At 40.4% G+C, this 27,731-nt stretch overlaps 3 protein-coding genes across 3 annotated transcripts; 1 reads left to right on the top strand and 2 right to left on the bottom strand.

The window, feature by feature from the left end:
• Positions 1–347: 347 nt before the first annotated feature.
• Positions 348–10,463, bottom strand: prox2 (prospero homeobox 2). The gene is made up of 5 exons (XM_061063258.1): positions 10,253–10,463; positions 7,210–8,772; positions 5,171–5,278; positions 3,643–3,837; positions 348–1,212 (listed from the first exon to the last, which is right to left on the bottom strand). Exons 2-5 carry the CDS (start codon positions 8,725–8,727, stop codon positions 1,045–1,047), a joined length of 1,989 nt encoding a protein of 662 aa, XP_060919241.1. The 5' UTR covers positions 8,728–8,772; positions 10,253–10,463; the 3' UTR covers positions 348–1,044.
• A 1,270-nt stretch (positions 10,464–11,733) lies between these two features.
• Positions 11,734–19,617, top strand: dlst (dihydrolipoamide S-succinyltransferase). The gene is made up of 15 exons (XM_061063678.1): positions 11,734–11,886; positions 12,823–12,856; positions 12,964–13,003; positions 13,310–13,371; positions 13,480–13,554; positions 13,667–13,722; positions 14,889–14,997; positions 15,101–15,280; positions 15,454–15,539; positions 15,707–15,804; positions 17,219–17,349; positions 17,859–17,932; positions 18,037–18,120; positions 18,236–18,403; positions 18,942–19,617. The coding sequence occupies exons 1-15, from the start codon at positions 11,824–11,826 to the stop codon at positions 19,074–19,076; spliced, it is 1,395 nt and encodes a 464-aa protein (XP_060919661.1). The 5' UTR covers positions 11,734–11,823; the 3' UTR covers positions 19,077–19,617.
• Positions 19,618–20,164: 547 nt separating this feature from the next.
• Positions 20,165–26,787, bottom strand: rps6kl1 (ribosomal protein S6 kinase-like 1). The gene is made up of 12 exons (XM_061063677.1): positions 26,699–26,787; positions 25,819–25,935; positions 25,473–25,646; positions 25,099–25,223; positions 24,715–24,807; positions 24,547–24,594; positions 23,544–23,676; positions 21,922–23,361; positions 21,262–21,351; positions 20,990–21,072; positions 20,770–20,865; positions 20,165–20,638 (listed from the first exon to the last, which is right to left on the bottom strand). Exons 3-12 carry the CDS (start codon positions 25,606–25,608, stop codon positions 20,528–20,530), a joined length of 2,355 nt encoding a protein of 784 aa, XP_060919660.1. The 5' UTR covers positions 25,609–25,646; positions 25,819–25,935; positions 26,699–26,787; the 3' UTR covers positions 20,165–20,527.
• Positions 26,788–27,731: the final 944 nt, after the last annotated feature.

The raw sequence follows: 27,731 nt of genomic DNA, 5'->3' as shown, positions 1-27,731 counted from the left end.
CGGCATTAGTCATTAGGAGGGAATGCATTGTGGCTTTTTTTTTAAGACATGGCAGTTGTCTGCATCCGCACGGGCCACACAATGAATGCAGGCCTTAGAAAGTTGACTTGAACTGAGCTACGGTGAACAATGTGAACAGCATAGTTTGGGGGACATTTAACAGCTGGCTGCTGGACACGGATTAGAGGCACCTTCGGGGGCTCGGCGGTGACACACAGTGTTTTCATAGGGAGAATTCAACATTACCGGTCAAGAAAAAAAAATAAACTACCTGCTGTGTCTTATTTCTTTAGATGTGAAAATGTGTTAAATATGCAATTAAAGGGAAAACAAACACAAGCTCCACATTATAATTTAGTGCATCTTTAATTTCAATAATCATCCAGTACAGTGTTGCTGACTGAAATGTGAAAATGATTGTACTTTACATGACCTTTATACATGATATTAAAACCTTTGCAGTGTTTTCACATGCACATTCTGCCAAACATAATTATAACACATAACTGCAACATGAACATTTACACAACACACACACACACACACACACACACACACACACACACACACACACACACACACACACACACACACACACACACACACACACACACAGCTAGGAAATCAAGTAGTATTAAAGCAAAGTAATACTGACAGTCATTTGCCAAAAAAAAAAAAAACAAGTCTTCGAGTTCAACTAAATCAGTACAAACTAAACTACACTCGAGTTTAATAATACTGAAGAGAAAGAGAACACTTGTAAACATTTGTACACACCTACAAACTCTCTAAATGTGATGAGGCAGAGTATAAGAGAACACTAAACAATAGAATAAACCACAAGAGCATCAAGAATCATTAGCTTGTAGGTAAAAGTAGAACATTCAGTATTTAAGACTAGTTTCTTCCTTCTTTTTTTTTAAATGTGTTTGTGTGCTTTTACAGTTCTACAAAATGATTCATTATCCAACACCTACATTTCACCTCACTAAAATGCACTACAAGAAAGGATGATATAATACTGTTACTATTCTCCGCTTTGGCCTATAAATAGGAGGATGTCTTGAACTCGTCAGGCACGTCGCTGTCCAGCTTACAGATCACCTTGTAAATGGCCTTCTTCCAAGAGGTGTCTGAATCTTTGGCTGCAGAAATGGCGTTGTAGAATTCATGCAGGGTGATTTCAGCCACCTCCAGGAACCTGTCTGGAACCTGCAAAAAAGAGAGAGAAAAAGAGGCAAAAGTTGAGACAAAACACAGCGAAGAAGCTCTTTGTTTAAAGCTGTTTTACAATCAGTCTTCCGTTTCCTCAAAGTCAGATACATATGATATGCAGACCTGTAGCGCAGTTCTTCAAACACTCAAGCGGATGAAAGGGAGCTCACCTCTTTGTTCTCTGCACACAAATGTGGTGCTGCAATCATTAACGTTCATTTGGGGGCCTCTTTGATTAACCAGTGTTGTTTTCTTGAATCTAAAACTCACTACTGGTGAATTTTCTCCCCGGGGGACTCTATCTAGCTCTGTCGAGATCAGTCGACAAAGTATGATTATGACTCCAACCAGGAATATGGCCGGAATCAGAAGATTTTAATGATTTGGTTGAAGGGACTGAGATGGTCAAACAGCAAAAACCCAAATCGCTTAGCACGTGTATTTGTCTAATTTCTAGTAAAATTGATCTCATTACACTTATTATAAGCCACATTCACCAGACAAGTCCAGACAAAAATGTTATTTCAAGACATAAAAAGCAACTAAGAAAAATATCGGCCAACACTGCAGGTGAGATGTCTCTATCTAAATGAGTTAGTACATCTAATTTCAAGACACTTAATGAATATAATTTGATTGCTGCATTGGCAGATATTTTCTACCTATAATGTGCAATTCTGGCCTTATTCTTTGCTTTTATATCTTCAAATAAAAAAGTTTCTCTGGACTTGTCAAGTGAATGTGGCTAATAATAAGTGAAATAAAGCAGAATACACATGCTTAGATTTGTGATTTGCAGTTCACGTTTAAATTCAAAGTAAGGTTTAGGTGTGGTTTAAGTTGGGATAAGATTCTGAGAGTGATCAATAACTACAGGAAGATCCACAACATTATCAACACATCAAGTCTAGATGCAAAGGATGCTGGGAGAAAAACCGCCCTGCAGCCCTTGTTTCCCACCCACTGAACAGTTAGCAGAAGAGTTGTTGGCACAAGTTATTTTCTTTCCCCTCATCTCCTGACACAAAGGCATCCCTGGGAAGGGAATGTCTTGGTCCCAAGGTAAAGAAAACGGTCTCATCCCTTTCCCACCAAACAGCCTTCTCCCTCGGCATCCACAGCGTCTTTCTCAGCATTCCGCATCAGTAGCAATCTGAGTCTCGCTCAGGCGTACTGGTCCTCTAATCCTGAGTTGTTTTAGTGGGATTTTGCGGCTTCCTCTTCCCACAGTTTGATAAAGCATCACTCTGGAGTTTAGATAATGGCTGTAAAGGCTGGCCAGCCACAGGTGCAGTGTGACAAACAGGTCAGCACTCGGACATATGTGACCGCAGCAGCTACATGCTGACACAAAGACATACTTCAGCAGGTTAGTGCTGTTAGTAAGTGCTGTGCTTCCTGTCACTGCCACGACTCGACTTCTCAAAAGAATTACTTTGACATTTAGGAAAATGACCCTGACTGCTTTCTGATAGGCTGTTAGATGTAAAGATCAATACCTTTCTCTTAATTGATATGAAGCAACAGCCAGCTGCTGGTTAGCTTAGCTTGAGGGGGGGGGGCAACAGGCATTGTTTGGCCAGAGGTAAGAAAATCCACATACCAGCATCTCTACAGAATCTCTATTCAGCAAGTTTTTTCTCATTTAATAAATTACGTAAGAACATACAAACCAACAAATCATGTTTATCCAGACGGCTGCTTGCAAATAAAAAACATATATTGTGTAAACTTGTGTGGTGGTATAGGTGGATTTTGTTACCTCTTGAGCAATTCAAGCTAGTTGGTTCCTCCTCTTTTACAGTCTTTGTTCTAAGCAAGGCTACATTGTAGCTTAATAATGACCTGACTAAAAATAACCAATCTTATTTAAAACTGTCTGCTAAAAACAAAATGTAGGCTATACTTCCCTTAATTTCAAACATGCTTATTGAACAAAGGGAGGCCCATAACGTGTTGTTGTTTTTAAGAACAAAAAATCCTGTCGTGAATGAAAAAGTATAGTGCAAGTCATGGTTACAAGACCTGGACAAAACCTGTAGAAGGGGCATAAGGGTGGTGAAAAACGATGTCAAAACAAGTCATGTGACCTCTAGAGGTGCTGATATGCTACTTTTGATAAGGTATGAGGGGGCATTTCCAGTCATTGTGCTAAAATAAGCTAAGCTAACTGATGGATGGAAGTAGCTTGTTAATAAGCTGACAAAAAGAAATGGGAGTTGTATCAATTTTCACACTTGAATTAAACTATGTGTTTGAAAAGAAAATAATTACATAATTAATTGTCTCGTATTTGCTTTAAAATAATAATTGTATGACTCATTTTTTTTTTTTTTTTTAAATCCAGCAAAGTCAGCGAGATCTATCTTAACACTAACAATACAAACTGTAATATAAAAGGATGAATGACTAATCAGGGATACTTACGTGGAAGTCATTGGCTTTATTGTAGTGCATGTTGAGTGCCCGGAACAGCTCTGAGTCTCTGCTGACTGTCATGTCTTTGACATCACTGATGCCGTCCACGATGGCCTGACGGGCAAACTTCTCCATCTGGATGTAGTAGAACTCCCTGAAGTTACTGAACCACTTGATGAGCTGAGAGGTGATGCAGCGGTTGAACTGCAAATTGAGAGAAAAGTATTTTTATGCCATATATATTTAAAGCAAAAGATTAAAGAGAAGAAGAATTGACAATAATCTTTTGAATTAATATCTCGGTACAGAAGGAACTCTGATCCAGTAAAGAGGGCAAAAGAAAGCATCCTTATTGGGATATATGGAAATATGTTATGACAGAATTTAATTTTAAAAATACACTAACTCCAAGTAGAAATGTAAAAACATTTTATCTCCATGGTTTTCAATTATAAAATCAACTGTGTCTCTCTATAATTGCCTGAAAAGCAGCATTTGTACCTGTAGGGCAAAATGCCACCAAATGGTCTGTCACTCTACGCAAAATTAATTGCTCTGATCCTTTCCCACCAATATCCTGCATGAAAAAACATCTGTCAGGCCTCTGTGTTTCTAAACTCAGTCTTGACATTAGTCTTGTTATTCTATCTCCTCATCCAGAAAGACAGAAAAAAAATGCCTAAGGGCTGGGCAGGCATCAAAGACGCTTCTTCCCTCTGGTGTGGTTGGTGAGAAAGCGGCAGCGTAAGGACAGAAGGAAGCTTCCCTCTCATTGACTCGGGCTGATAGGATGGAATCAGACACTGGGATTAGGTGCTCTTTTGTTCAGTGCCACTTCCCACCACAGGATTGTAAGCAAGGAGGAGACGTTTGCAGGGACTGCAGCAACAGCATCCTCCCCCCTGACCCCGGGGGTCAGAGCAGGGGCCCGCACTGGCTCAGAAATGGAGGGATGAAGAAGAAGAGAGAGCAGAGAAACTCGACAGGTGTTTGAGTGTAACTGCAAGGGAGGCAAGAGAGGTGTATAAAGGATATAGTGTTCCTATTCGAAAAGACAAAAAAGAAAGAGGCAGAAAGAAATAGATAATGAGGAGTACACGGACACAGATAAGGAGACAAGAGAAAAGTGGACACAGAAGAGAAGGCCTGACACGAGACCAAGGCCAAAATAGACAGGATGTTGTGTTTAGGGCCAGCTCATCGCCGCCTGGTTGCAGCCGCACAAGTCTCTAATACCAACTCTGTGTTGACACTCAATAGCAATGCCTTTCCTACAGAGTCCTTTGTCACTCCATTTGCTGACTGGAGTGGCCTTTTTAAAGAGAGAATGCCCCTGTATCTCCCTCTGCCCCCAGGACATACTAGCAGCTCAGCGCCTTTGTTGTATAAACCCTCTGCCTTTTTGTTTCCCTCCTCCGACACACTGCTGATTTTTCTGTCCCAAACACAGCCTGACAAGTAGACACCGGAGAGTTCAGCGCAGGAAAAACAAATCCATGGGTTGTTTAAATAAAATGAGATTTTTTTTTTTTTTTACCTTAACATCAGGGAAGAAGGTTTTCAGCACGTTGGAGCTGGGGTAGCGGGTGTAGAAGAACATGAGCTTTGCCTTCTTCAGGTGGCTTGGGGTGAGACCCTCCTGGATGTTCAAATTAGCGTCAAGGCAAAAAAGCTGATAATTAAATATATAAAACACACACAGCACACAGTCCCGTGCAAAGTGATAGCAGAGCAGCGGATTGTGTTGCCTCAATCTTCGGCTAAATTGGATTTCCCTAAAGAACAGCTCGACATTAGCCACAGAGTCAATAATGACCCTAACATGTGCTAATTGGCAAAACAGAATTACGAATTCGATTTGGGATTTTTAATTAGAGAGTGGAGCACTTCATGGCTGGCAGTTAAGACGGCTTGTTTGGAAATGTTTTGAAAAAGGAGCTGACTGTCTGACATAATTAAGTTGGTTTAAAGACAACATATGTTGCTGTATCCTTTTTTCAGAAAAACACATTGAACAAATATTCCAAAAACATATATAATTCTTTCATAGATTTATGTGCTTTACTTTAAATAATTAAAATGTATTATATATATATCTATATATATATATATATATATATAAGACAACATGTGTCTTTTATTGCAAAAAGGAATACATTCTATACCTTCTCAAGTTTTTCCCCTATGGCAAAGAAGACGCTCAGGAGCATTTCCTCTGTAGTCCAGCACCACGCCTTAGGTCATAATATTTCCTTATCAGGTAACAGCAGCGTACATTTTATTAGGGATCCCTACCTTTGAAATAAGGAAGTTGGAATGAAAGATTGATGTGGTATTGTTCAAAGAGAAGCAGAGCTCTTTTGCACTGTAAAGAGAGAGTGAATCCTGAAAGGCATCACAGAACAATAACTCTCTAATGCCTTGCAAAAATAAAATCAAGCCAAATAACATTTTTATGACTTCTTAAGGACCTTTAGGAGGAAATCATTTACCTTATAATCAGTGACAGTGAAAAATAACGTATGTATTTAAATTTATGAGTGATTACATTTATTTGTTATTATCTTTTTTGTGATAATTTCTGCATGGCGTGACCAAATAGTGTAAAAAAAGGTTATTTTGGTTATGTTACATAACTATATTTTAGAATACTTAAATATTTTCGATTGGATGCATTTCGAGGGAATTTCTTCCTTTAGGAAATAAATACTGTTATCGTGCTCTCTTTCCGTTGTGTACATCCTCCTGACAAATGTATCCAACAACAAATGCTCAAGACAAGAGCTCAAGTGTTGTGGTTGGCAGGCACTTTTGATTTCCACCAGCACTCAGATGTGACCTTTTAGATGCACCCCTATCACTCTGATGATGGAGAAATAGATCCTGCACCTTTTCAAGTCTGAAAAAACGACGCTTCCTGAAACAGAAACCGATGCTTTCTCTGCCTTTGAAAATTGGCTTTTGTTCCCGGCAATTCTTATCAAAGCCTTGTATTCCTTTTTATTTGTCTTTTTCTAAACTTAAAGTCATTACTCGGCTTGGATTAAAGAAGACGCTGTAATTTTCTATGGGGTTAGCGAGATCAAAGAAAAAATTCTCCTTGAAGTTTGTTACTGGAACTGCCCATGCTGCAGCGAGCTTCAACCAGCCATTGTTCAGATGGAAGAGCTGAAATAGAGGGAATTTGTTTGAAATAAAAAACAGCATATATTTGAAATTATCAAACATACCCTGCTGTAATTTGCAATAGCACAGAAAAATAGGATTTTAAATCACGGTTGTCACTGCACATTCTGTCAATTTGACAAGTTGACATTTTAAGTCTTGAGTAAATGTAGTTACAATCAAAAGAATGCATTCTAAAAGATTGTTATAGTTTTATAACTGTACTATTTTCTTTTTTATGTTGCTTTTACTTTTAACAATATGTCAGGAAACATGGTGTTATATGTCTATGTTTTTTTTGTAGAAGTTGTTAAATAAAATCTTAATTCTGCATCAAAAAATGGCAAAAAAGAAAAAGAAAAAAGAAAACATGCAAGAGAGCAAACTATTATTTTCAAATTGAAAGGATATATTGAGTGACATGTAGGGGTTTCTTTCAGCCATGCTCTGCAGCTCCCCACACTCCATCTTCACATGCGGGAGACACAGATTGTCGACTGCCACTGCCCCGAGGGCGGAGGGACGCGGGTGGTGTCCCAGGTGGCTAGACGTCACCTTGGCCCTCATGGAGATGGCTTCCCAGGGCAGATCTACTGAGTCCGGGGAGGTCCTGTCCATGGATGGAGGCATGCAGGGGAGTCCCCCGAAGCTGGAATGTGGCCCGTACTTCAGGAGATGCTCCAGGATTTGACTGTCATGCAGAGGAGTTGGGTAATTGAACTGAAACGGCGTCTGGTGCACAGGATAGGGCCTTTTCACTGTTTGGTTGACCGAGCTTAGAGGGGTTATAGCTGGCTTGCGCACCACCAGGGACAGTGCCTCGGTCTGGTCCTGTGGGCTTTGGGCCTCAGAGCTTTCATAGTACTCCAGAGAGTGGGGTTTCCCTGCAGCCTCCTCTGCCAGGGGCTGCTCCTGGGTGGAACCCACCTGCTGGCTCTTCCTGTCAGCACCCATGTTGATCTGCAGGTCCGGAGAGGAGCACATGCGTTGCTGGGGGGACAGGTCCAACCCTGAGGATGAGACTTTCTTGAAGACTCTGTCCACACAGTCATTCACAGCCTGAGAAAGCTCCTGCTTCAGCGTCTCCTGCAGGTTCTGACTTTCTCTTTGGTGGACCAGATAACCTACTTTCATTCTGTCCTTAGTCTTCCTTTCAAAATCCTCTTCAGTGTGTGTGTAGCTTTCTCCCAGGCTGTCATGCTCAGCAGCCAATTCTGGCTCCTGCGTGTCATTGTGTTCAGGGTCCTCCTGATTGTAAACTTGAAGGAACTTTTCCTGCAGCTGACGCAGGAGCCTTTGCATGCTGTGGAGCTGCTCCTTCAGCTTGTGACACTCCTCATCCTTAGTATTGCAGTTGTCACTGTTAGTGCTTCCAGGACGTCTGTTTGCTGGTCCTCCAATGCTGTGCTCCTGATGCTGAGGCAGCCTCTGTTTGCGTTTGTTCTCCCTGTATGTTTCCCTGGTCTCTCTTGTGTCTCGGGCATCAGTGTCCAACCTCTCACTGTCTCCGTGTTGCCTGCTGTTTGGAGAGCCAGCCATCACCCTGATAATGTTCTCCACCCTGGCCCTCTTGGCCTGCAGGTGGTCACTGATGGGATGCTCTCCCTCTGGGCTGCCTCCTGTAGAGACATGAGCACCGGGAGAGGCAGCTTCCATAGTGCTGTCCTTAGACGAGACGCTGCTCTGGTCCTCCTGGCCGGAGTCAGGAGCAGCAGAAGAGGAAAGAAAGAAATGGCTTTCATCTAGTGCCCTCTTGTTGTGGATTGTCTTGCGAAGGAGTTGGGAGATGATGGATCCGTTGGAGTACGAGGCCAGAGGCTCGTCGTACATGTTTCTGCGGAAGCATGGCAACATGATGTCAGGTTTGTCGTCTTCCAGGCAGCCTTCAGAGGAGCTGTGCATGTTCTGGTCGGGGAGACTGAGGTTCATGTTTCATACACGACGCACAATCAGAGTTATGTGAAATGAAAGAATCTGAAAACAGAAGAAAATTATAAGAACAAATGTTGGAAGCACTTAAGATAAGATGTGAAAAAAAATTCTCTTTCTCATTCTCTTTCACACTGCAGTTTCTTTTACAGAAATAAAGTAATAAAGATATATTTAATATGTTTGTGTCAGCAGGTAGTTGCTTGTGGCATTTAAATAAACAGTAATGACGATAGCGTGTGATATTTCTATATTGCTTGGATGTATAGTAAAGGTATTTTGTCAAGCAATTCACAATTTTTTTCTTTAAAAACTTAAATGACCCTTTTAAATTTTACAAAGAAAAAATGAACAAACACGTGTATAGTTACTCCTACGTATCATAGAAATCTATGTATTGGAAAAAAGAGCCCTGCATTATTATCCAGACTCTCAGGTCTACAATAAAAATAAATCCTCCATCCTTACACGGTGAGGGAGTGCATTTGTTTCTATTATTTCATATTGAGTTTGTAACAATAGCTTACATAAAGGATAAAAGAACATGTGTAAAACAACCATGAAAATAAATGTCTGCTTATTAAAGCCAAAGAACGGCATGAACAGCTCAGTGTATACATTATTTAAATGATGAATATCACACGGCTCTTTCTTTTTCATGGATTTTTTCTTAAGAATGAATCAAGAATGAATTCAAGGTCTGAAAATAAAAGATTTCAGGGTCACTGCATTCATTTCCTTTAAGCCGTATTTTAAAATATTTCCTGTGCTGTAACAGAAACTTACTCACACAAAAGGCTACAGTGTTAACTACATAAAACACGCTACTGCATACACAAATGAAATGGACCGACTGAAAAATAATAAATGTAACCAGTCATGTTCTGCATAAGACAATGGATTATCAGCAATTTACACTTTTGTTTCTTGCCCTTAAAAAAAAGAATTTTTAAATATACAAAATCACATCAGGAAAACGTAAATGATAGTATATACAAAGGAGAGTCACATATGCCACAAAGCAAAGTTTGACAAATGTAATCATTCCATCATTTTTGGCAGAGAGAATGGTTTTAATGTTTTCTTTGCTCTTAACAGTTTGTAAATGATAACAGTCTGTTGGTCAGGCTATCATATCCTGAAGTGGTTTGTCAAATGTTTAAATCATGTAAAAATGTAAAATGTAAAGGTATCCATACAGGACACTAAATCAGGTAAAGTTGCAGCTATAGATTCACTAATAACTTTTACCCTTAGAATAAAGGATCGAATAATCAAACCAATCTGTTTAGTCAACTCACCCAAGAAATTCACTCAACAACCATTAAACCCGTATTACCTCAAATTCAAACTCACCTAAACTATATACCGCTGTCAAAGAGCAAACAAACCTATTTTAGAAAAAACTAACAAAACAAAACTGATGTGGTGGGTTTCTAATAAGCTGCAGACATGCACTTTGTCACAGCCCTAAAGAGCTGCAGTCTAACGCGGTTGTAAGTGAGCGGCAGTGATGGGACCTTACCTGTTGCTGGGACGAGCTGTCGAGCTGCTGGCCTGCGCACACTGTCAGATACACAGAAGCAGCAGCACGAGGAAGAGGCGATGCATCAAACCGAGCTGGGGCGTGGCCATTAAAGAGCAACGAAGTGGTCGAGCATCAGCCACGAAATGTCAAGAAGAGCAAAGTTTCTGTTGAGAGGTGTTGGAGTTAAAGTCTAGTCACATAGTGGCTGAATTGTGTTTTTTTTTTAATAACTGATACATCTGTGCATACTGAATTAGCCAAAGCAATGTCTGGAAATATGCATTAGTAGCCAAATAATACTTCCCCAACACGCATAGCTGCAAAAAAGAAGGAAAGAAAGAAAGAAAAAAGAACTAGTCAATCGCCAACGTGATGCATACATCTAAATAAACAATTCTATTTTGGAGCCAGCAGTAAAATAAATATTTTCATCAATTTAATAACTCTTTCCACAAGTAAGTGTACATACTTTGTATTATTCTATTATTGTATTTTTTCTCCCTTTATTTAACTGATGTACATATGTTTGATTTTTAACTTCTTGTTATTTTTGATAATTATATTCCTGTTTCCTGTTTCTTGAGCTGTTGTGACAAAAAAAATTCCCCCATGGGGGATCAATAAAGTTTATCTTTATCTTATCTTTCTAAGAAGAAACTATTTAAGAACAATCTATACGTTAAACTTAACTAAACTGTACTCAAGTTAAATTATGAATTAAAAATATATATCAGAACAATTAAAAACAAAAATGAAAGTTACAATCTACTCAATCATTTTTTGCTATTCTATTTTATTTCACATGGTTTATGGTTTTGTCTGTTTTACTTGGAATGTCATCGCTATTCTATTGTTTTCTACTTTCTGCTCAAATGTTAAAAATGTATTTGGAGTTGAGATCATATCTTATCTATTTTATCTTATCCGTATTTGCATTTTTGTATTTTATATAATTAGCACAATGTTGGTAGGCTGTCACCGTTAAATTATCTAATCTTATTTCTATTTCTTTTTCTCTGTGTGTACATTGTTACCTGTTATTATTTGTACAGTCTATGGTTGTTACCTTTTGTTATTTGTACAGTCTATGGTTGTTACCTGTTGTTATTTGTACAGTCTATGGTTGTTACCTGTTGTTATTTTTACAGTCTATGGTTGTTACCTTTTGTTATTTGTACAGTCTATGGTTGTTACATGTTGTTATTTTTACAGTCTATGGTTGTTACCTGTAGTTATTTGTACAGTCTATGGTTGTTACCTGTAGTTATTTGTACAGTCTATGGTTGTTACATGTTGTTATTTGTACAGTCTATGGTTGTTACCTGTGTGCTCTCAATGTGGTTGCTGGTGTATCATATTTGCACCAGAGCTCTGATTTGCACTATATTTGTAGATCATTTTTGAATTGCCAGTAGTTTGAAAGACCAGGGTGAAGGGTGAAACACAATGTGGACCCCCCTTCCCCCCCCTTCGGACAACTTGGTTCATCCCACACTACTTCCTCGTTTCTTACGCGTGCTGTGACCAGAGATTCCCTTCCGCTGACAGGCTGCTGTCACACAGCCACCATGTTATCCCATTCCCGGTGTCTCACCCGGAATTTTGGCCGTTCCCTCTCTGCCATCCGCCAGGTAGGCAACAAGCTAATACAAATGCTGTTTCTCCCGCTCTCGACAGTCTCCTCGCTGTCTTTCAGAGCCTCAGAGACTCTTTAAAGAGCTCGCATTAGCATTATCCTGCTAGCTGCTGTAGGCCACGGAGAGGCCGTAACATTGTAAGCCAAGGACAGTCTGACACTTTCCTCCAGAAGTCTTTGCTGCAGCCTTTAAAGTTAAAATTAGTGCCAAACTTTTTCAGTGAGTCTGTCATTTTGACATGCATGTAAAAAAAAGTATCTGGTCCATGTCACGTAACGTAAACTTATTCAGTATTGTCTTTTAAGTTAGCATGAGCATGTTAGCCACACTGTACTAAACAGACGGTGAGGTTAGCTTTGTGCGTTTAGCTGTCATGCTGAGGTCATATTATGGTGTTTCATGGAAGGACGTCCAATTGAGGAAACCCATTTACGTTAATTTTAGTTTGTATTCAGGGTGTTACTTTCTGTTGCTGAATTAGAAGCTAAGCTAGGTTAGCAACTTAATATATTAGTGAAGTGTTTTTGTCTTAATTGATATCTGCCATTAAGATCAGTTAAGATAATGAAGCTTTTGTGTCACATTCCTAATAAAAATGACTGCATTGCATTTGTTTGTCATGTTCCTGTGTCTCTCAATCAACCTGTTTGTCAGAGTATTTGATCGATTATTTCAAAGGTCATTGTCTACATTGTGACTTCTAACAGACAGCAGCTTTCTGTACTGTAAAGTACTATACAGCTCAATCTGATGTTTCATATTAATGTTACACATTGTTAACTTATGATGGCATGTTTTGGTTTGTATTAAAGAAATTGTATTTGTAATGCATTTGGTTGTGCATTACAATTAAGAGTTTTTATTTTTGAATTATTCTAACATTTTTAGAGTAACAGAAGTTTTGTTTTGCTCATTTTCTCTTTTTTTTAGGGGAACAATGTCTTAGCTCGTGGAGCCACTGCAGGTATGTGTGTTTACTGTTCAAGCCCGAAGTCCTGCATTTCAACTTGGTTTTGATTGCCCAACTGTAAGAACGTATATGACATGTTGCTCTATTTTATTTTCCTACAGCTCTATCAGTAAGCCATTCTGTCACTCTCAACAACCATGTGTAAGTAAACAAACACTTAAAGTATCTTCACTGTCAGAAATGAAGTACACTTATGACACTGTTTTTTATTTCTGATATTGATAGTCTTGTCATTGGTTCTAAAAGCATCATAGCTATGCAACCTGTTAAATGTAATGAATATATTTTTAATCACTCTGTCTTTATTGAGTAAATATAGCTTTTGTCTTTCCAAATGCAAGATCTAAATCTGAATTTCCATTTTTATTAGCACTTTCGGATGATCACATATGTATATTTGTTTTGGGGGATTTTATAATTAATATTATGAATTTCATTTTTCTCCAGAAAAACAGATCCCCGGTCCAGTGTCTTCCAAATTCAGTACTTCAGGACATCTGTAGCCTGCAGTATGTTTGAGCCTGTTTTTCTCCATTTCTACAGTTTTTGAAATTACCAGCCACTGGTGAATACATTTAAATTAATTGCATTTCCTTTAACTTGTCTTTGTTTTCCAGGAAATGAAGTTGTCACAGTTAAGACCCCTGCATTTGCAGAATCTGTCTCAGAGGGGGACGTAAGGTGGGAAAAAGGTAAATTTGTATTATTGAGCATTTTATAATTATTTCTGTTTAAGATATCATCCAAACAAGAAAAAAAAGAGTCCGCTTGTTCTCAGATGCTAAAATCATTCTCCTGTTACAGCGGTTGGAGACAGCGTCTCTGAGGATGAGGTGGTGTGCGAGATTGAGACTGATAAGGTAAAACAAAGTTACTGTCATTACTCTCCTCTGTTAATTGTCTGATTTTGCTTAAAGGCAGGGTTGGTAATTTTCTCCAGACATACTTTTTAAGATTTTGGTTGAAATTGTCTTTAGGTCCTGCCAGAAATTAATAACTCATGTGCTCTGAAAAAGGAAAAAAAGACAATTGGTCATCTGTTGCCGTTGTACTGTAAGCATGTAAAAAGTTCGACCGATGTCTGCCACGAGGTACCAATTTTAAGTTAGTTTTAGAAAATTACCAACCTTTCCTTTAAGGAAGTGAAATCCATCAAATTTCAGGGTAAAACTAATGAAAGAATTGGTGCATGACGGTTTCCAGTTTCCACTTTATCCATAAAAAGTCAGTTTGCTGATGCTGAGTGGTGTGAGAGATAGTAAAAGGACAAAACTTTACTTTTGTTCCCTTTTCAAACATGCTTCAATATTAAATTGAAACAATGCTTCAAAAACATTGGACATTTGATTTTTAATTACATTTACACTAAAATAAATGTCTGCCTTTATTAGTTTGACTCAAGCGGCAACATCTGGTAATGAAAAATGAAGCCAATGAGGAAGTGCAGAATCCTGCAGTTCCTTGAGTGTCCGATTGAGGCTGGAACACCAGAAGTCACATACACATTACAGGCAAAGAAGCTGTTTTTAACAGCGTAAATAAACATGTTTACAGCCTGGTACAAAAAAACAAATAGGTCTGATTAGTTATTGTGATCACTGGCACACACTGTATGGGGGGTGATTATTATTATTATTTTTAAACGGCTCTGTTTTGATTTTGAAACAATACGTTTTATTCATAGTTAGGCGCATAGCTGACGTGACTGACAGGTGGGCGCGATGTAACGGTTATTCAAGAGGCTTAAACCCTGCCTCAGCTTTGGTTCTAAGCCCCTCGTTAGGTTGACTAAAAGTTAGGCTGAGACAGCATTTCCAGCATGGCGGCGGCTGACCATGAATGTCTTGAGTCCCCTGCCTTAACAGATGGCTGACATCACTCAGGATTCATCCATTAATATTTACAGTCTGTGGTTTGACTCCAGAAAACAACAACATACATCCTGTCAAGAAGATCTTTTTAGAACTGTCTTTCTCCACTAAACTTTTGATTAATTTGACATGTATATTCTTCTCCCTACCTTTAGACATCAGTGCAGGTTCCTTCTCCTGCTGCTGGAGTGATCGAGGAACTTTTGGTCCCTGATGGAGGGAAGGTGGAGGGAGGAACACCGCTCTTTAAGCTTCGAAAAGGAGGTCTGCAGTACTGTATTATTCTTGCATAAAAAGACTGGATAGTAACATCATGAAGATGATTCTTCAAAATCAGTTTTATAACAGTTTTTCTCTGTGCATTTAGCTGTTGCTGCAGCCACTAAAGAAGCTCCAAAAGCTGAGGCCCCTGCTGCTGCAGCCCCTCCACCACCTTCTGCTGCTGCTCCTCCACCTCCCCCTCCTCCACCCTCAGCTGTGGGCCCCATTCCCACCACTATGCCCCCTGTGCCACCTGTGCCAGCACATGCTATGGACACCAAACCAGGTTAGTCGAATGAGACAGCAGGCCTGTGTCATGTGAGAAGTGTTTTGCTTGACATCTGTGCTCTTGACCTCTAGCTTACAGGATTAATCATTGTTAACGCTCTGTAGGCAGTGACTGTGACTAACAAAGTGTCGTCAGTAGACACTGACTTCCTCTTTATGTCGGTCTCTTAGTTTCAGCCATCAAACCCACTGCTGCTCCCGCTGCTGCAGCAGTTCAAGCAGAGACAGGGGCTAAAGGAGCCAGGACAGAGAGTAGGGTAAAGTGCAAAAATCAAAATATCACCAAAATAGTTTGGCTAGAGTCATTTCATTTTTATTAAATGGTCTGTAAGAGTTGGACTAGATTTAAGATCTTTCACGTTTAATGACTGATATATATATATTTTTTTCTTCTTTTCTTTCTTTTTTTTCTCCTCGAGTTTAGGTTAAGATGAACCGCATGAGACTGAGAATTGCTCAAAGACTGAAGGAAGCCCAAAACACCTGCGCTATGTTGACTACGTTTAATGAGGTCGACATGAGGTAGGAAATACTAAATTAGATGATCTACTTTATTAAGCTCTCAATGTTATTTTACTTGGTAGATGTTTTTAGACGATAATATACACAAATAGAATAAACAGAGGGAAAGAGACAGGCTTTATTAGAGCAAAAAAATCAAAGTGGTTAAAATATTTTTGTCTTTTTTTCCTCTGCAGTACTAAACAGGATGCACACTGAATGTACAGCTGTGTTAAAAGCCAAAACAACACTTGGTTATAGATTGGATCAGCCAAATAGGAAAAGCTTTCTGAAACCCAATATCCTCTTAAACACTGGAATGTAAATATTTGGTGGTAATGCCATCTAAAACGAAGATAAGAATTGGTAAAACGGGTTTTATTAATTTACAAGGAAATGTTATTGTCTCCACTCGCCCCCTGTGCTGAAGAGGACACTTTGAGGATTTCTTTTTCCCCGCAAATCTGTGGTGTCAGCTTTCAGCTATTCAGGGTTTTCTATGTATCCTAATTGGATTGACATTGACGGTCTGGAGGAAGACTTCCCAGGCTAGGGCTCATCTGGAGCCGAAGGAGCGAGTCAGAGCAGGAGGCTGGAGCATCTGCAGGGGCCCACAGAGACCTGCGCACTGAGTGGAAGAGCAGCCTCAACCGATATGGGCTTTTATGACAGCCCAATAAGATTTACAGGCTCTAGAAAGTGAAGATTTTTATCGCTTCTTCTCTCCTTTCTCGGAGAGTCTGTGTCTTGGGAGGGGCTAATTTTGTTAGCGGAGAAACCCAAGAGCTTCAACAGGGTTAGAGACAGGAAAACAAACAATTAAAAAGAGAGATACAAGAGAAAAATGAGCAATGATGAAACGATTACCAGGACAATTTCAATAGCTTACATTCCCCCCAATATGTAACAGCAATGTTTCATTGCCATAAAAAAAATTCATTTTTGGTTCTTTGAAATTATTTAATATTTGTGTCTATTGTTTATTTTTACATGATTAGAATATTTGTTCTATATATATAAATATATAACTTATTTACAAGAGTTTTCTGTATCTTTATGTCTGTTTATAATCTGTTCAATTATACAGGAGAATAAATTAGATTTTTTTTTAAAATGAACATCATTTTTACACTTCTGCTCTGTTTCCTGAACTAACAGCATAAAAAATGTAAACCTAAAAACAGTATTGAAAATAATTTTAATTTGTGTAAAAAAAAAAAGGTTCAGATTCATTGATACAGACTCCTAAAAAATAAATAGATAAAGTTCATGTTTTATTATTTATTTTTCAAAAAGTGATATTTCTAAAAGCCTTCAGTATGTCACGATTTTCTTACTGCCATCAAATCACATTTTAGATTGTCTTAAACCCTGTGTGTTGCTCTTTTTAGACAATTGAAGCTCATTTATCTTATTTTGTTCTCTTTCCCTGCAGCAACATCACGGAGATGAGGAAGACGTACAAAGACGCCTTCCTGAAGAAGCACAACATCAAGTTGGGCTTCATGTCTGCGTTTGTGAAGGCTGCTGCCTACGCTCTGGCTGACCAACCTGCAGTCAATGCCGGTATAAATTCAATCTTGAAAGATCAAGAAATCTGTCTTTGTGGTTTCTGTTTTGACTATGTCTTTGCATGTTTGGTTTTGTCAAGCCTGTGCAGACTTGTGTGTGTGTGTGTGTGTGTGTGTGTGTGTGTGTGTGTGTGTGTGTGTGTGTTTGTGTGGTTAAAGAAAACGATCTCAGGCCTTAGTATTCCATTCCAAAACCTCGAAACCAACACTTAACTTATTTACTGCCTTCAGACCACCCGACCTATTTAGACAGACCACAGGTAATGGGGGGAGGGGGGCCCTGTTTGCTAGCAAAAAATGTAACATTTTCTGTGGGTTTCACCCTCCATGGCTTTTCATATGCACGTTATAATAAATGCCACATGTGAACAGGAAATGTAGAATGCAAATGTAGTGGTGGTTCACAGGTTAATCTGTATTTTAACTGTATCTGCCATTTTCTTTTTTGTTTAATGATTTTGTTTGACTTAATCTGTTTACACATTTTTTTTTTGTTGTTTTCAGTTATTGATGACACAAGCAAAGAGATTGTGTACAGGGACTATGTGGACATAAGTGTAGCTGTGGCCACGCCAAAGGTAAGACAAGTGCATCACATCCTAACGTTAAGTTAAGTGCTTGATGCTCCACTTGTCTCTTAATGTAAAGGGCAGAAAATTGAGTAACAGATTTTTTCTCTCAGGGTCTGGTGGTTCCTGTAATCCGAAGCGTAGAGGGAATGAATTTTACTGACATCGAGAAGGCCATCAACTTGTTGGGAGAAAAGGTAATATTTGATTGAAGTTAGAAGATGTGTGTTTGTTGTAGTTGTGTTTGATTCTCATGCTCTTAAGATCTCCTCATTATGAGATGGGCAGTAATTCTGAATGTATTGTATGCAGGCTCGTAAGAATGAGCTGGCCGTGGAGGACATGGACGGAGGAACCTTTACAATCAGTAACGGCGGCGTGTTTGGGTCCATGTTTGGCACACCGATTATCAATCCACCACAGTCTGCTATCTTAGGCATGCATGGCATCTTTGACCGGCCGGTTGCAATTGGTGGCAAGGTAGGTTTCCTTGATGTTACACAGGGAACATTTAATAAAGTATTTAGAAAGCTTTGTGTATGTACAGAGAATGGAGGCTAAATGAATAAGTGATATCTAGGGCAGGTAAAAGAGTGCATTCAAGTTTTTTTTAACCAGTGAAAAATCCCAAATGTACATTTTTCTATCATCAGTTGTAATCTACAACTTTACTTCGTCAAAATTTAGTAGTTTCTTGTGTTTTTTTTTACAGGACATTTCTCAATATTTCTGAATATATATATATATATATATATATATATATATACTTCTGAATAAACTATAATAATAAAGTAGCCTAGGTCTTATGCTTGGCCTAATATTCCCATTCAGACCAGTGTGAAGCTGTCTTTTTAAATGTTTACACTCTTACAAATATTGAATGATAATATGTGATACAGAGATTTGAAGAATAGATGAAAATCATCTCAACCTTGTGTTATTGTTGTTTGTTTGAAAACATGTTTTTCTTTAGCTAGAACAAGTATTTATTTTTTCTCATTATTTTTTTTGTGCTCAGGTGGAGATCCGTCCCATGATGTATGTTGCCCTGACATACGACCATCGTCTCATTGATGGAAGAGAGGCCGTCACTTTCCTGCGCAAGATCAAGTCAGTAGTGGAGGACCCACGGGTGCTGCTTCTTGACATGTGAGCCGCTGTGAGCTCCAGGCCCACCCAGACAAACGACCCCTACACGAACAGTGGCCGTTTCCACCCGATGAACATTACCCGTCACTGCAGTTGATGTATTGTTGTTTTGGTTAAGTAGAAGAAAAAAAAGTTTTTTCGGGGACATTTGTAAGGCTGGTGGTGCTGAAAGGTTTAGTTCTGATGTGGGGAGATGTTTGGGGTCGGGGGTTTCTGTGGTGCTGGTCTCTAGATCAAAAAGAAGATATTCTTTAACTCATGTGTCATTTTCTACATATGAATGAAAAATATTGTATAAAATGGAAGACAAATCGATGGACTGCATAGTATCATTTGATTATTTTGGTTGAGAGAAGAACAATGAGCACATATGCAGCCATAAACCAAGACACACTATGTTCTCAAATGTCCAAAGTCAAGAAACCCTCTATGAATTAATGTCACCTGTTTTTCAAAAGTGAGGATAATTCTCTATATGCTGTGTAAGAAAGACTATTTAAGAAAAAAAAAGAGCGTTTTAAACAATAAAAGCTGCATTACATGACTGTCAGTTTATGTTTTGTTGTGTGCTCTCATATTAACACTGGACAGTATTCATTCACCTATGATGCAGATTTATGGCATAAAGAATGAGTTTAAAACATTAAATCGTACTAGGGTGATACTAAAGGATATTAAATGGATTTAATGAAGTACATCTGAATTGAATCAGCTGTTTCTCCCCTTAAATATTTAGGTTTTTACTGATCTTGTATGTGTACAATGTGGAATATTAGTGGTTAATTAAGTTGTTTGTAAGCTCTTCTAAAAGCACTAACATAGTGTTAGGATGTCATCAAACTTTCTCTAAAGAGCAGATACCAATGTAGGACGGATGAAGAGGAACAGTCGTGTCAGTGAGCTGGAGTTTGGATCTCTGACAACTGATGAAAACACATCAAGACGCTAGAAAGCATCTCCACATTAAAACTAAAGTCACCTCTTCTGAAGGGTACTTTGTAAGTTATGTTGATGTAAGTTATGTTGATGTGCTGATGCTGCTTGCTCAAAAACTCCAGATCAGTTCAAACGAATGGAGACAAAGTACTACTGTAGAGAAGAGGTTATCATTTATTGCCTCATTTCTGTGTTTTTGAACGACTTTTGGAGTCAGTCCAAATATTTGTAAATATCAGAATCAACTTTGAGTTGGTTTCAGTTTTCATGCTGGGGAATAAAGGAGGTGATATTCATGGATACAACAAAAGTGAGAATTTTTTTTTTCTTCATAATATTCGGAAGTTAAACATGGTTGGTCCGATTAGTTCTAGTTTTTTTTTTTTCTTGTGGAAGCACAAAAGTCAAAGGAGAACAGGGGTCTGGCTCTGCCCCCATTCGGCCTCATTATGATTTGATTCCATTTAACCCCAATCTTCGAGCAGGACGAGGGGATCAGAAGAGCTGCAGCTGCTCCTGCTAGCAGCTCAGAGCTTTCCAGGAGACAGCGCTGAAGAAGGGATGACACTTGATGTCACTGACACCTCCACCTCCAGAACCCAAACGATAGCCAGCATCGAACTGAAGCAACTGTGGAGCAGAGTAATCGAGGGTGGAGAGATAATGTTGGATCAATTCAGAGTATTAAAAGTGAATGTTGCTGAGTGCTTTATATAGAAGAGAACAGAATCCTTGAGGGTGTTTCAAGCCTAAAATCTGACCTCAGTGAGCAGAGACGCAGCTGCCGTGCTCAGGTGGTCTGGGATGAGCAGTTGGGTGTGGGAGTGGATTCCTGCTGGGTGGAGCTGCCAGAGTGGCTGGAGACACAGTGAGCAGAGAAAACATTGACCTAGTAATGTAGTTTTGCATGAATGATATGCAATGAGAACGCTGCAGACTTAATTATTCGGCACTGAAAAAGCTTATGAAGACTTTGCTCACCATTCCTGTTAGAAGTTCAAACAACAAAGCCCCCAGACTCCACCAATCACAGGCTTCTGTTACCCTGGATACGCCACCAATCTCTGTCAACAATTAATGAGCCCGGTTTAGTTGCATTCATGAAAAACAATACATGAAAAAAATAACCCTCATACAAAGTGCTGTACTGCCTAGTTCGCGTAGCCTAAGTGTACCATCTAAATCTTTCCACTAGGTGGCGCATAACACCAATGACCCATTGCTTTCAGTCTGCAGCAATGAATGTTTCTTACCTGGAGCACAGTACATCTGGTCCACGGCTTTGGAGCAAATCTCTGACTGAACTTCACTCCACTGGCCGAAAAAAGTCAAACACACCTTTCCTGCAGAACACATTATGTTTGATCAAAGTCTAACATCTTCAGATGGGGACATGCAGTCCTACATTTATTTACACCATTTTCCTGAGACGACGAGTTTTCTCCAGATCTTCTCACTCATCTCTCGTTATCTGCTGGTTTCCCCTGATACCTAGTTCATTTCAGCTGGTTTCTTGAGATTGTCTTTCTTGTTATTCCTGAGAAAATAAAGGCGTTTTTTCCCCATACAGCGGATTCATTTGTCCCATTATCTCATAATCTTTCTGGCTAATCTGGAAAGCAAAACAGTATGCCGGTCAACGTGACAAAACCACAGAGCCGAACCCCATCACACCATGCTGACATTTCCCATAAACAAGTAAGTTAAGCCTATTTCTGTTTTTTTGTTTTTTTTTATTGCTTTTGCAACTCTTGTAGTACAAGATAATTAAGTTACGGTCTCAAGCACAACCAGAAATGACACAGTTATCACAGGAGAACAGAGTAAATATGAAGTGCATACATTTCCACTTGAGGCATCGGTAGACCGCTGTATCACACATGAAGTTTTAAGAGGACATTTGATGAACTCACCATTGCTGGTAAGCAGAACATTCCTTGGGTTGAGATCCCGACACAGGATGCCTTGCTGATGCAGACTCTCCAGGGCCAGTAGGATCTGAGCGCCCCAGACACGCACCTCGGCCTCAGGAAGCCCCCAGCAGGTCGGCACAGCTCTATCTGCAGACCTTGACGGCTTGACAGGGAAGCGGGGCAGGTGGCACCATCCATCCACCTCTATGATCTGGTCTTCCCCCTGACACTCTGACCCCTCCGATTTAACGGGAACATCTGTGTCCCCTGACTTGTTACTGGGCGGGGCTTCAAGAGTGCCGGAGGAGAACCAGCTCATAAAAGATCTCTCCTTTGCAGGCGCTACCTTTTCTTTTGGACTCAGTTCACAGGCTTCTTCTACACCATCTCTTAAACATGTTTCCTCTTTGTACTGGTCCCCTGTGAGGGCAAGTTGGACCCCTGCAAATGTCTCCTGTTTTGTGGCAAAGCTGTGACAGAGCGAGGCAGAGGAAGTCCAGGAACTCTCTACAGAGATACATGAGTCTGTGTGTTCAGAAAACACCGCTCTGTCCGTGCTCCGTATGACTACCATTCCATTTCTCTCCTCGTTTGTCGGGCTGCTGTCCTGCTTTGACTCTGAAACTGTATCTGTGGAGTTAGCGGTCAACACAGACCCTTGGAGCGAGGCATTGTTTTCCCATGACGCCCTTCCCCGGATCTGAGTTTGGCAATGGAGAGGAAGATGCAAAATGGCAGGGGAGGAACTCAAACCATTATATTCACTGTTTGGTGATCCTGCTTTTACAAATGAGGTCTGACTGGTACGAGGTGAAGTTGGTCCTTGTGTGCTATGTGAATGACTGTCGGTCACTGCATAGGGGTTGTTTTTCTCACAGTTTTGTGCCGCATCTGCAGTTTTCCAAGCCACTTCAAACTCAGAGCTGCACTCCGTCAGCCCCATCCCAGCGTTCTTTGCGTGCAGTCCTGACATCACATCGAGGGCCTGGCTGACACGAGCGCAAGACAGTGGGAGAGCGGGCTGTTCCTGAGTTTCACTGGAGTGCAAACACAAACTGGGAGCTGGTGGATGGATGCGGGTGTTGACCCGTGTTTTCGTGGGGCCAGAATGCAACGTCAGCCGCTCGAGCTTGGTATAAAATGAAGCGGCGGAGCGTTTGTTCTGCAAACAGCCCGTCTCCTCGATGTAGGAGTGAGTCCCGCAGCTCTCCAGACGCTGCTGAGTCTCGTCCCATGAAGTGGGGAAGTCCGCATCCCCACTCTCATCCCTCGGTTTCCCTTCCGTGCTCCCGCTTGTGTTGTGCTGGTAGTCTGCGCTGATCGCTGGCGAGGTGTAACTGGTCTTCATCTTGATGCTAGGCTGCCCGGAAGTGAAACATTCAGGATGCTCCTTGGCTCTCTCGTTCCTTAGTTTGTGCAGCTTGGAGAAAAGCCTCCCACCTAGGATGATAAGGTAAGAAGCACTGGATCAGACACTGGCGCAATGATGCTTTTAATTGTTTCTGATGCTGAAGGCAAAACTTGGCTCAAAGCTCATAATAAACTGTATTTACTCTTTCTTAAAGCCTCACAGCCTGTCCACTGTCCCAGCAGAACTAACAGAGCTGATATTCAAAACTCACCTTTGATATGCTCCAGATGCAGGTACACAGCATCCTCGCTGACATAATATCTCAGCAACTTCACCATGTAGGGCACCCCCTGAGGAATGATGGTTGGCTGGTCCCTGCTCTCCCAGCTCGACTTTACCAGACTCTAAAACAACAAATACACAATGATGACGGATCTTTCTTTAAAAGAGGGAATATGCATGAATGCAAAAGGAAAACAGTGTCACTCATGCTTTAAAAGCAGAAGAAAAAAAGACATATCGGCCTATTATTTCATGTACTGTCTCTTTAAAGATCCTGGCCTATCTGTTATGGTCTCTGGTCAGTGAAATTTGAGTCGACTTGCACTGGCTAAAAGTGTGAGAGCTGTCAGGCAGATCAATGCTGGGTGATACTCAGGGAGACAGGATACAGAGAGCTCCCATGGACCAGCCTGCCACACAATACAAGGACAGGCTCACTGCCAGAAGGCAACCCTAAAAAAACGTATCAGATTTCAGTAGTTAGATTTTGAGCATGAACCTGTCTTTAAAACGGGCGGTTTAAAGCGTCTGGGTTTGAGATTTAAGCAGGTACTTAAATTATTATTGGTGCCTCTTTATGACCAACGTAAGCAAACAAGATCATCAGGAATAATTTAGTCATTTTCTATACAGTGATTTTAATGCCTACAACCTGCTGCTGCGGGGTAGGTGTCAGATAAATTGATAAACAGCACGCTGCAGAAACAGTCATTTTCTGTTTTTACAACAAAGATTCTCAGTGAGTGAAAACTCTTAAAATAAGCACAATGAGATTTTTTGTTTAAAAAAAAAAAAAAAAAAAAAAAAAAAGAAGCTTTATACACATTTAGACGAAAATTAAAGAGGTAGCGCTGAGTCAACATGGGGCCGCAAGAATGAACACAAGCTGAGAGTTACTCACAAGAGCTTCCATTTAACACAGCGCAATGCCAAACCGTTATTCACTGGATCTTCCTACTGACTGTATCCTTGGAAGAAAAGTGAATACTGACCTTTACAACAAATGTCTCCTTATTGACCATACTTTGGACGATCAGGACCTTTGGAAAGAAAAAAAAACATCCTCAGACAACCATCGAGATACAACTAGGAAGTTCGGACAAAACGCCAGAACAGATCCCTAAATGCAGTGTTAAGAGTTCTTAAACATTCATTCTTACCTTATCAGTCACTCCAACCACCTTACACATCTCTAGGTCCTCCACAGGCGAACTCAAGTGTCTGATTGGACGGAACCTCAGACTGCTGTAACCCTGGAGATGACAGGCACAGACGATATCAGTGACAGACAATGACGCGAGCAAGAAATGCTACTTTTCCACATTTTCCACATTTTCCAAAGGGTTTTGCTTGAGATAAACAGCCGCTTTATACTTCATTTATTCATTAATTAATCTCACTTATCCAATATCAGACATGTAAACTCAAAAAATGCGTCAGAATGCACTGATTTTATAACATTATTAATAACAACTCAGAGGTATTTCTAGGCAACAATCAAGATCTGCTTTTGTGTTAGTAATTGAAAAGGATGATTGTCTTACTCCTAAATAAGAGCTTCCCTTGCCGAGGTTGTCCTGCAGATGTGTGATGAAGATTTCTTCGGCTCTTTTCAGATACTGGGTTGTTTTCCTCTTCACTGCCTCTCGACGTTCCTTGTTTGGGTCCACTGAAAAACATTCAACTCTGTCAGACAGCAATAAAAAGAAATAAAGAAAACACAGTAGGTTGCGTGATAATGTAACAGACAATACACTATTTAAACACCAGCTAACAAATGACTAAAGTGAGTGTTGTGTGACTTCCTGTTTTTATTCTCGTTCATATGTTTCCCATCACATGTCTTGTGCAAACACGCCTGATCAACCCCTTTTACAGAATCACAAGCTTTAAAAAGACATGCGTATTGTCCACTTACACTGAACCCCATTCAGCAGCAGGTCCACCCCATTCTTGTAGTAACTGAAAGCCGCCTCATAGTCCTCGTTGACCTCGCTGTCCAGGGCCATGCGGATCTGCTTGGCCGCCTCCACCAGGTAATCCCTCTTTGCCATTGCTGCCTTGTTTAGGACCCTTCAGGGACCGGATGGGCCTGAGCACAGCAAAGACAGAAAACAAGACACTGTTGATTCAGCAGGACTAAATTCAGACACAGCTAGAGATGAGAAACTAAAAAAAAAAAACTAAATCTTAAGCTGCAGTAAGTGAATCATTCGGCTTCTGTTTGACTCATAAAGACCATAGCAGTCTAGCTCGTGCCTTACCTTTGCACTTTGGTCTTCTCATCAAAAGGACACATCTCTATATGTTGTCCCTGGGCTCTGTAAGTGTCCGCCTGCAGCGACTCCAAGGCTCAGGTCTGTGCAGCCTAGCATGATCATCTGTGCAAACCAGTGGAAACAAAGAGTTAACCTCCAGACCAGCACAGGAAGTGAGTACAAGCTTGAGCCCACTATTTCTAATGAATGGAAAGAAGCATAAAATGCAAACGTCCAAAAATGACTGGGAGGTAACTCAGAGCACTGAGGAACATTGCCGTGTGTCTCGGGTACATCAGGTTGACATTTTTTAATGTTACACGACAGAATATGTGAGCCTCCAAACCGTGCTTCATATTCCTAGTTACATATGCTACAAGCACATGTTTTTTAATCTTACAAAGTGGCTGCATCAAAATCGACCCACATAAGCCAAAAATCACATGAAATGGATTATTTTCCAAATGCTAAATACATTCTCTGCTGTCACGAATATTTAACAGCACTAGAATTATGAATTAATATTTGTCAGATTTAACAAATATATCACCAGTAGGGCAACTGAGGCTAATGCTAACAAGCAAATACAATACAATAAACAGATGTCAAATATAATGCTGATTTTTTTTTTTTTTTCCTGAATGTGGCTGTAAAACAAACATCTCACACACACACACACACACACACACACACACACACACACACACACACACCCTCATCCTGGTTACAGTCATGGAGGCTACATCCTCCAAGGGGTGTTATGAAACACACAAAGCCATCTTCAGTCTCCTCCATCACCATCCATCACCTTCCAAACATGCATTCCCATAACGAGTGACACAGCATGACAACAGTGTTAAATAAAGGAATACAAATCACACTGTACCTGATTTGGTGCGATCATGCCCTGGCCCCTCCACACCTAGCAGCTATAACAGCAACACCAGCATCATCTTCATCATCAGCAGCACCCGTGTCTTCAGCCGACTCAACACACTCCTCTCAGGAGCAGAGGAGGAGGAAAGAGCTCAGGCAAGGCTGCTGATTGGCTGAGCGTGATGTCACTTCAGGGTACCATTTCACACAAGGCGCGCACTCTCCCCCCTCCCTCTCATTCTGACAGATGCTGACCGATTTAAAGAGACAGTACTGTTTTTGTGCGTACTGACTCAAGACCACTTTTAACCCTGAGTTTGACTCCCAAAATGGATTACAATCTATTTAGTGCTGGTGTTTAGTGTTAGTGATTAGTGTTTACTGCAGCCAAATCCCATAGGAAAATGATTACATTTATAAATTACAGTCTGCAGTTTTGGCTTGATGTCTCCGTTCCTTTATGAATAGAGGGAAACCCTACTCAGGATTTATAATCTGCTGGTTCTTGGTGCTCAGTACCAGATGGAGCCAGGCTCCAACCACAGCACAAAGGAGAGTCGCTCTCTCCCAAGGGAGGGCTGGCTTACAGAGGAGGGAGGCAGGATGGAAGGAGAGGAAGAGGGGGAGGGACTGAGATGTATCAGCTGCTGAAACCTTATCCAAAAAGCAGGAAGGGAGGGGTACAATTCATTTTTACATGACATTCTGACATTTTAATTGAAACCGGTGGACACTAATTTGAATGCCCAATATTAATTGCATAATACAGCAGATTGAAGAACACAGGCCATCACTCTTTGTTAAACCTCACATTATAGGACACATAATAGCTATGGCTGTACTCCTCATCCGTCTTGGTGTCATAGCAGTAACAGATCTCCTCAGTCTTCAAATCTCCAGGCCTGGTGGAAAACATCACCACACAAGCAGTAAAGGCTTTCCCAGCTTGTAAGTACTGGTGCTCTATTCATCCTTGAATGATTTCTGATCGATTTTAGAAGAAAGATTTTACCCTTGGCCCCTATTGTGGCATACATTACCCA

This window comes from Labrus mixtus, chromosome 18 (assembly GCF_963584025.1).
Source record: "Labrus mixtus chromosome 18, fLabMix1.1, whole genome shotgun sequence".
Lineage (NCBI taxonomy): Eukaryota > Metazoa > Chordata > Actinopteri > Labriformes > Labridae > Labrus > Labrus mixtus.
This window is presented reverse-complemented; position numbering and strand designations above follow the sequence as displayed.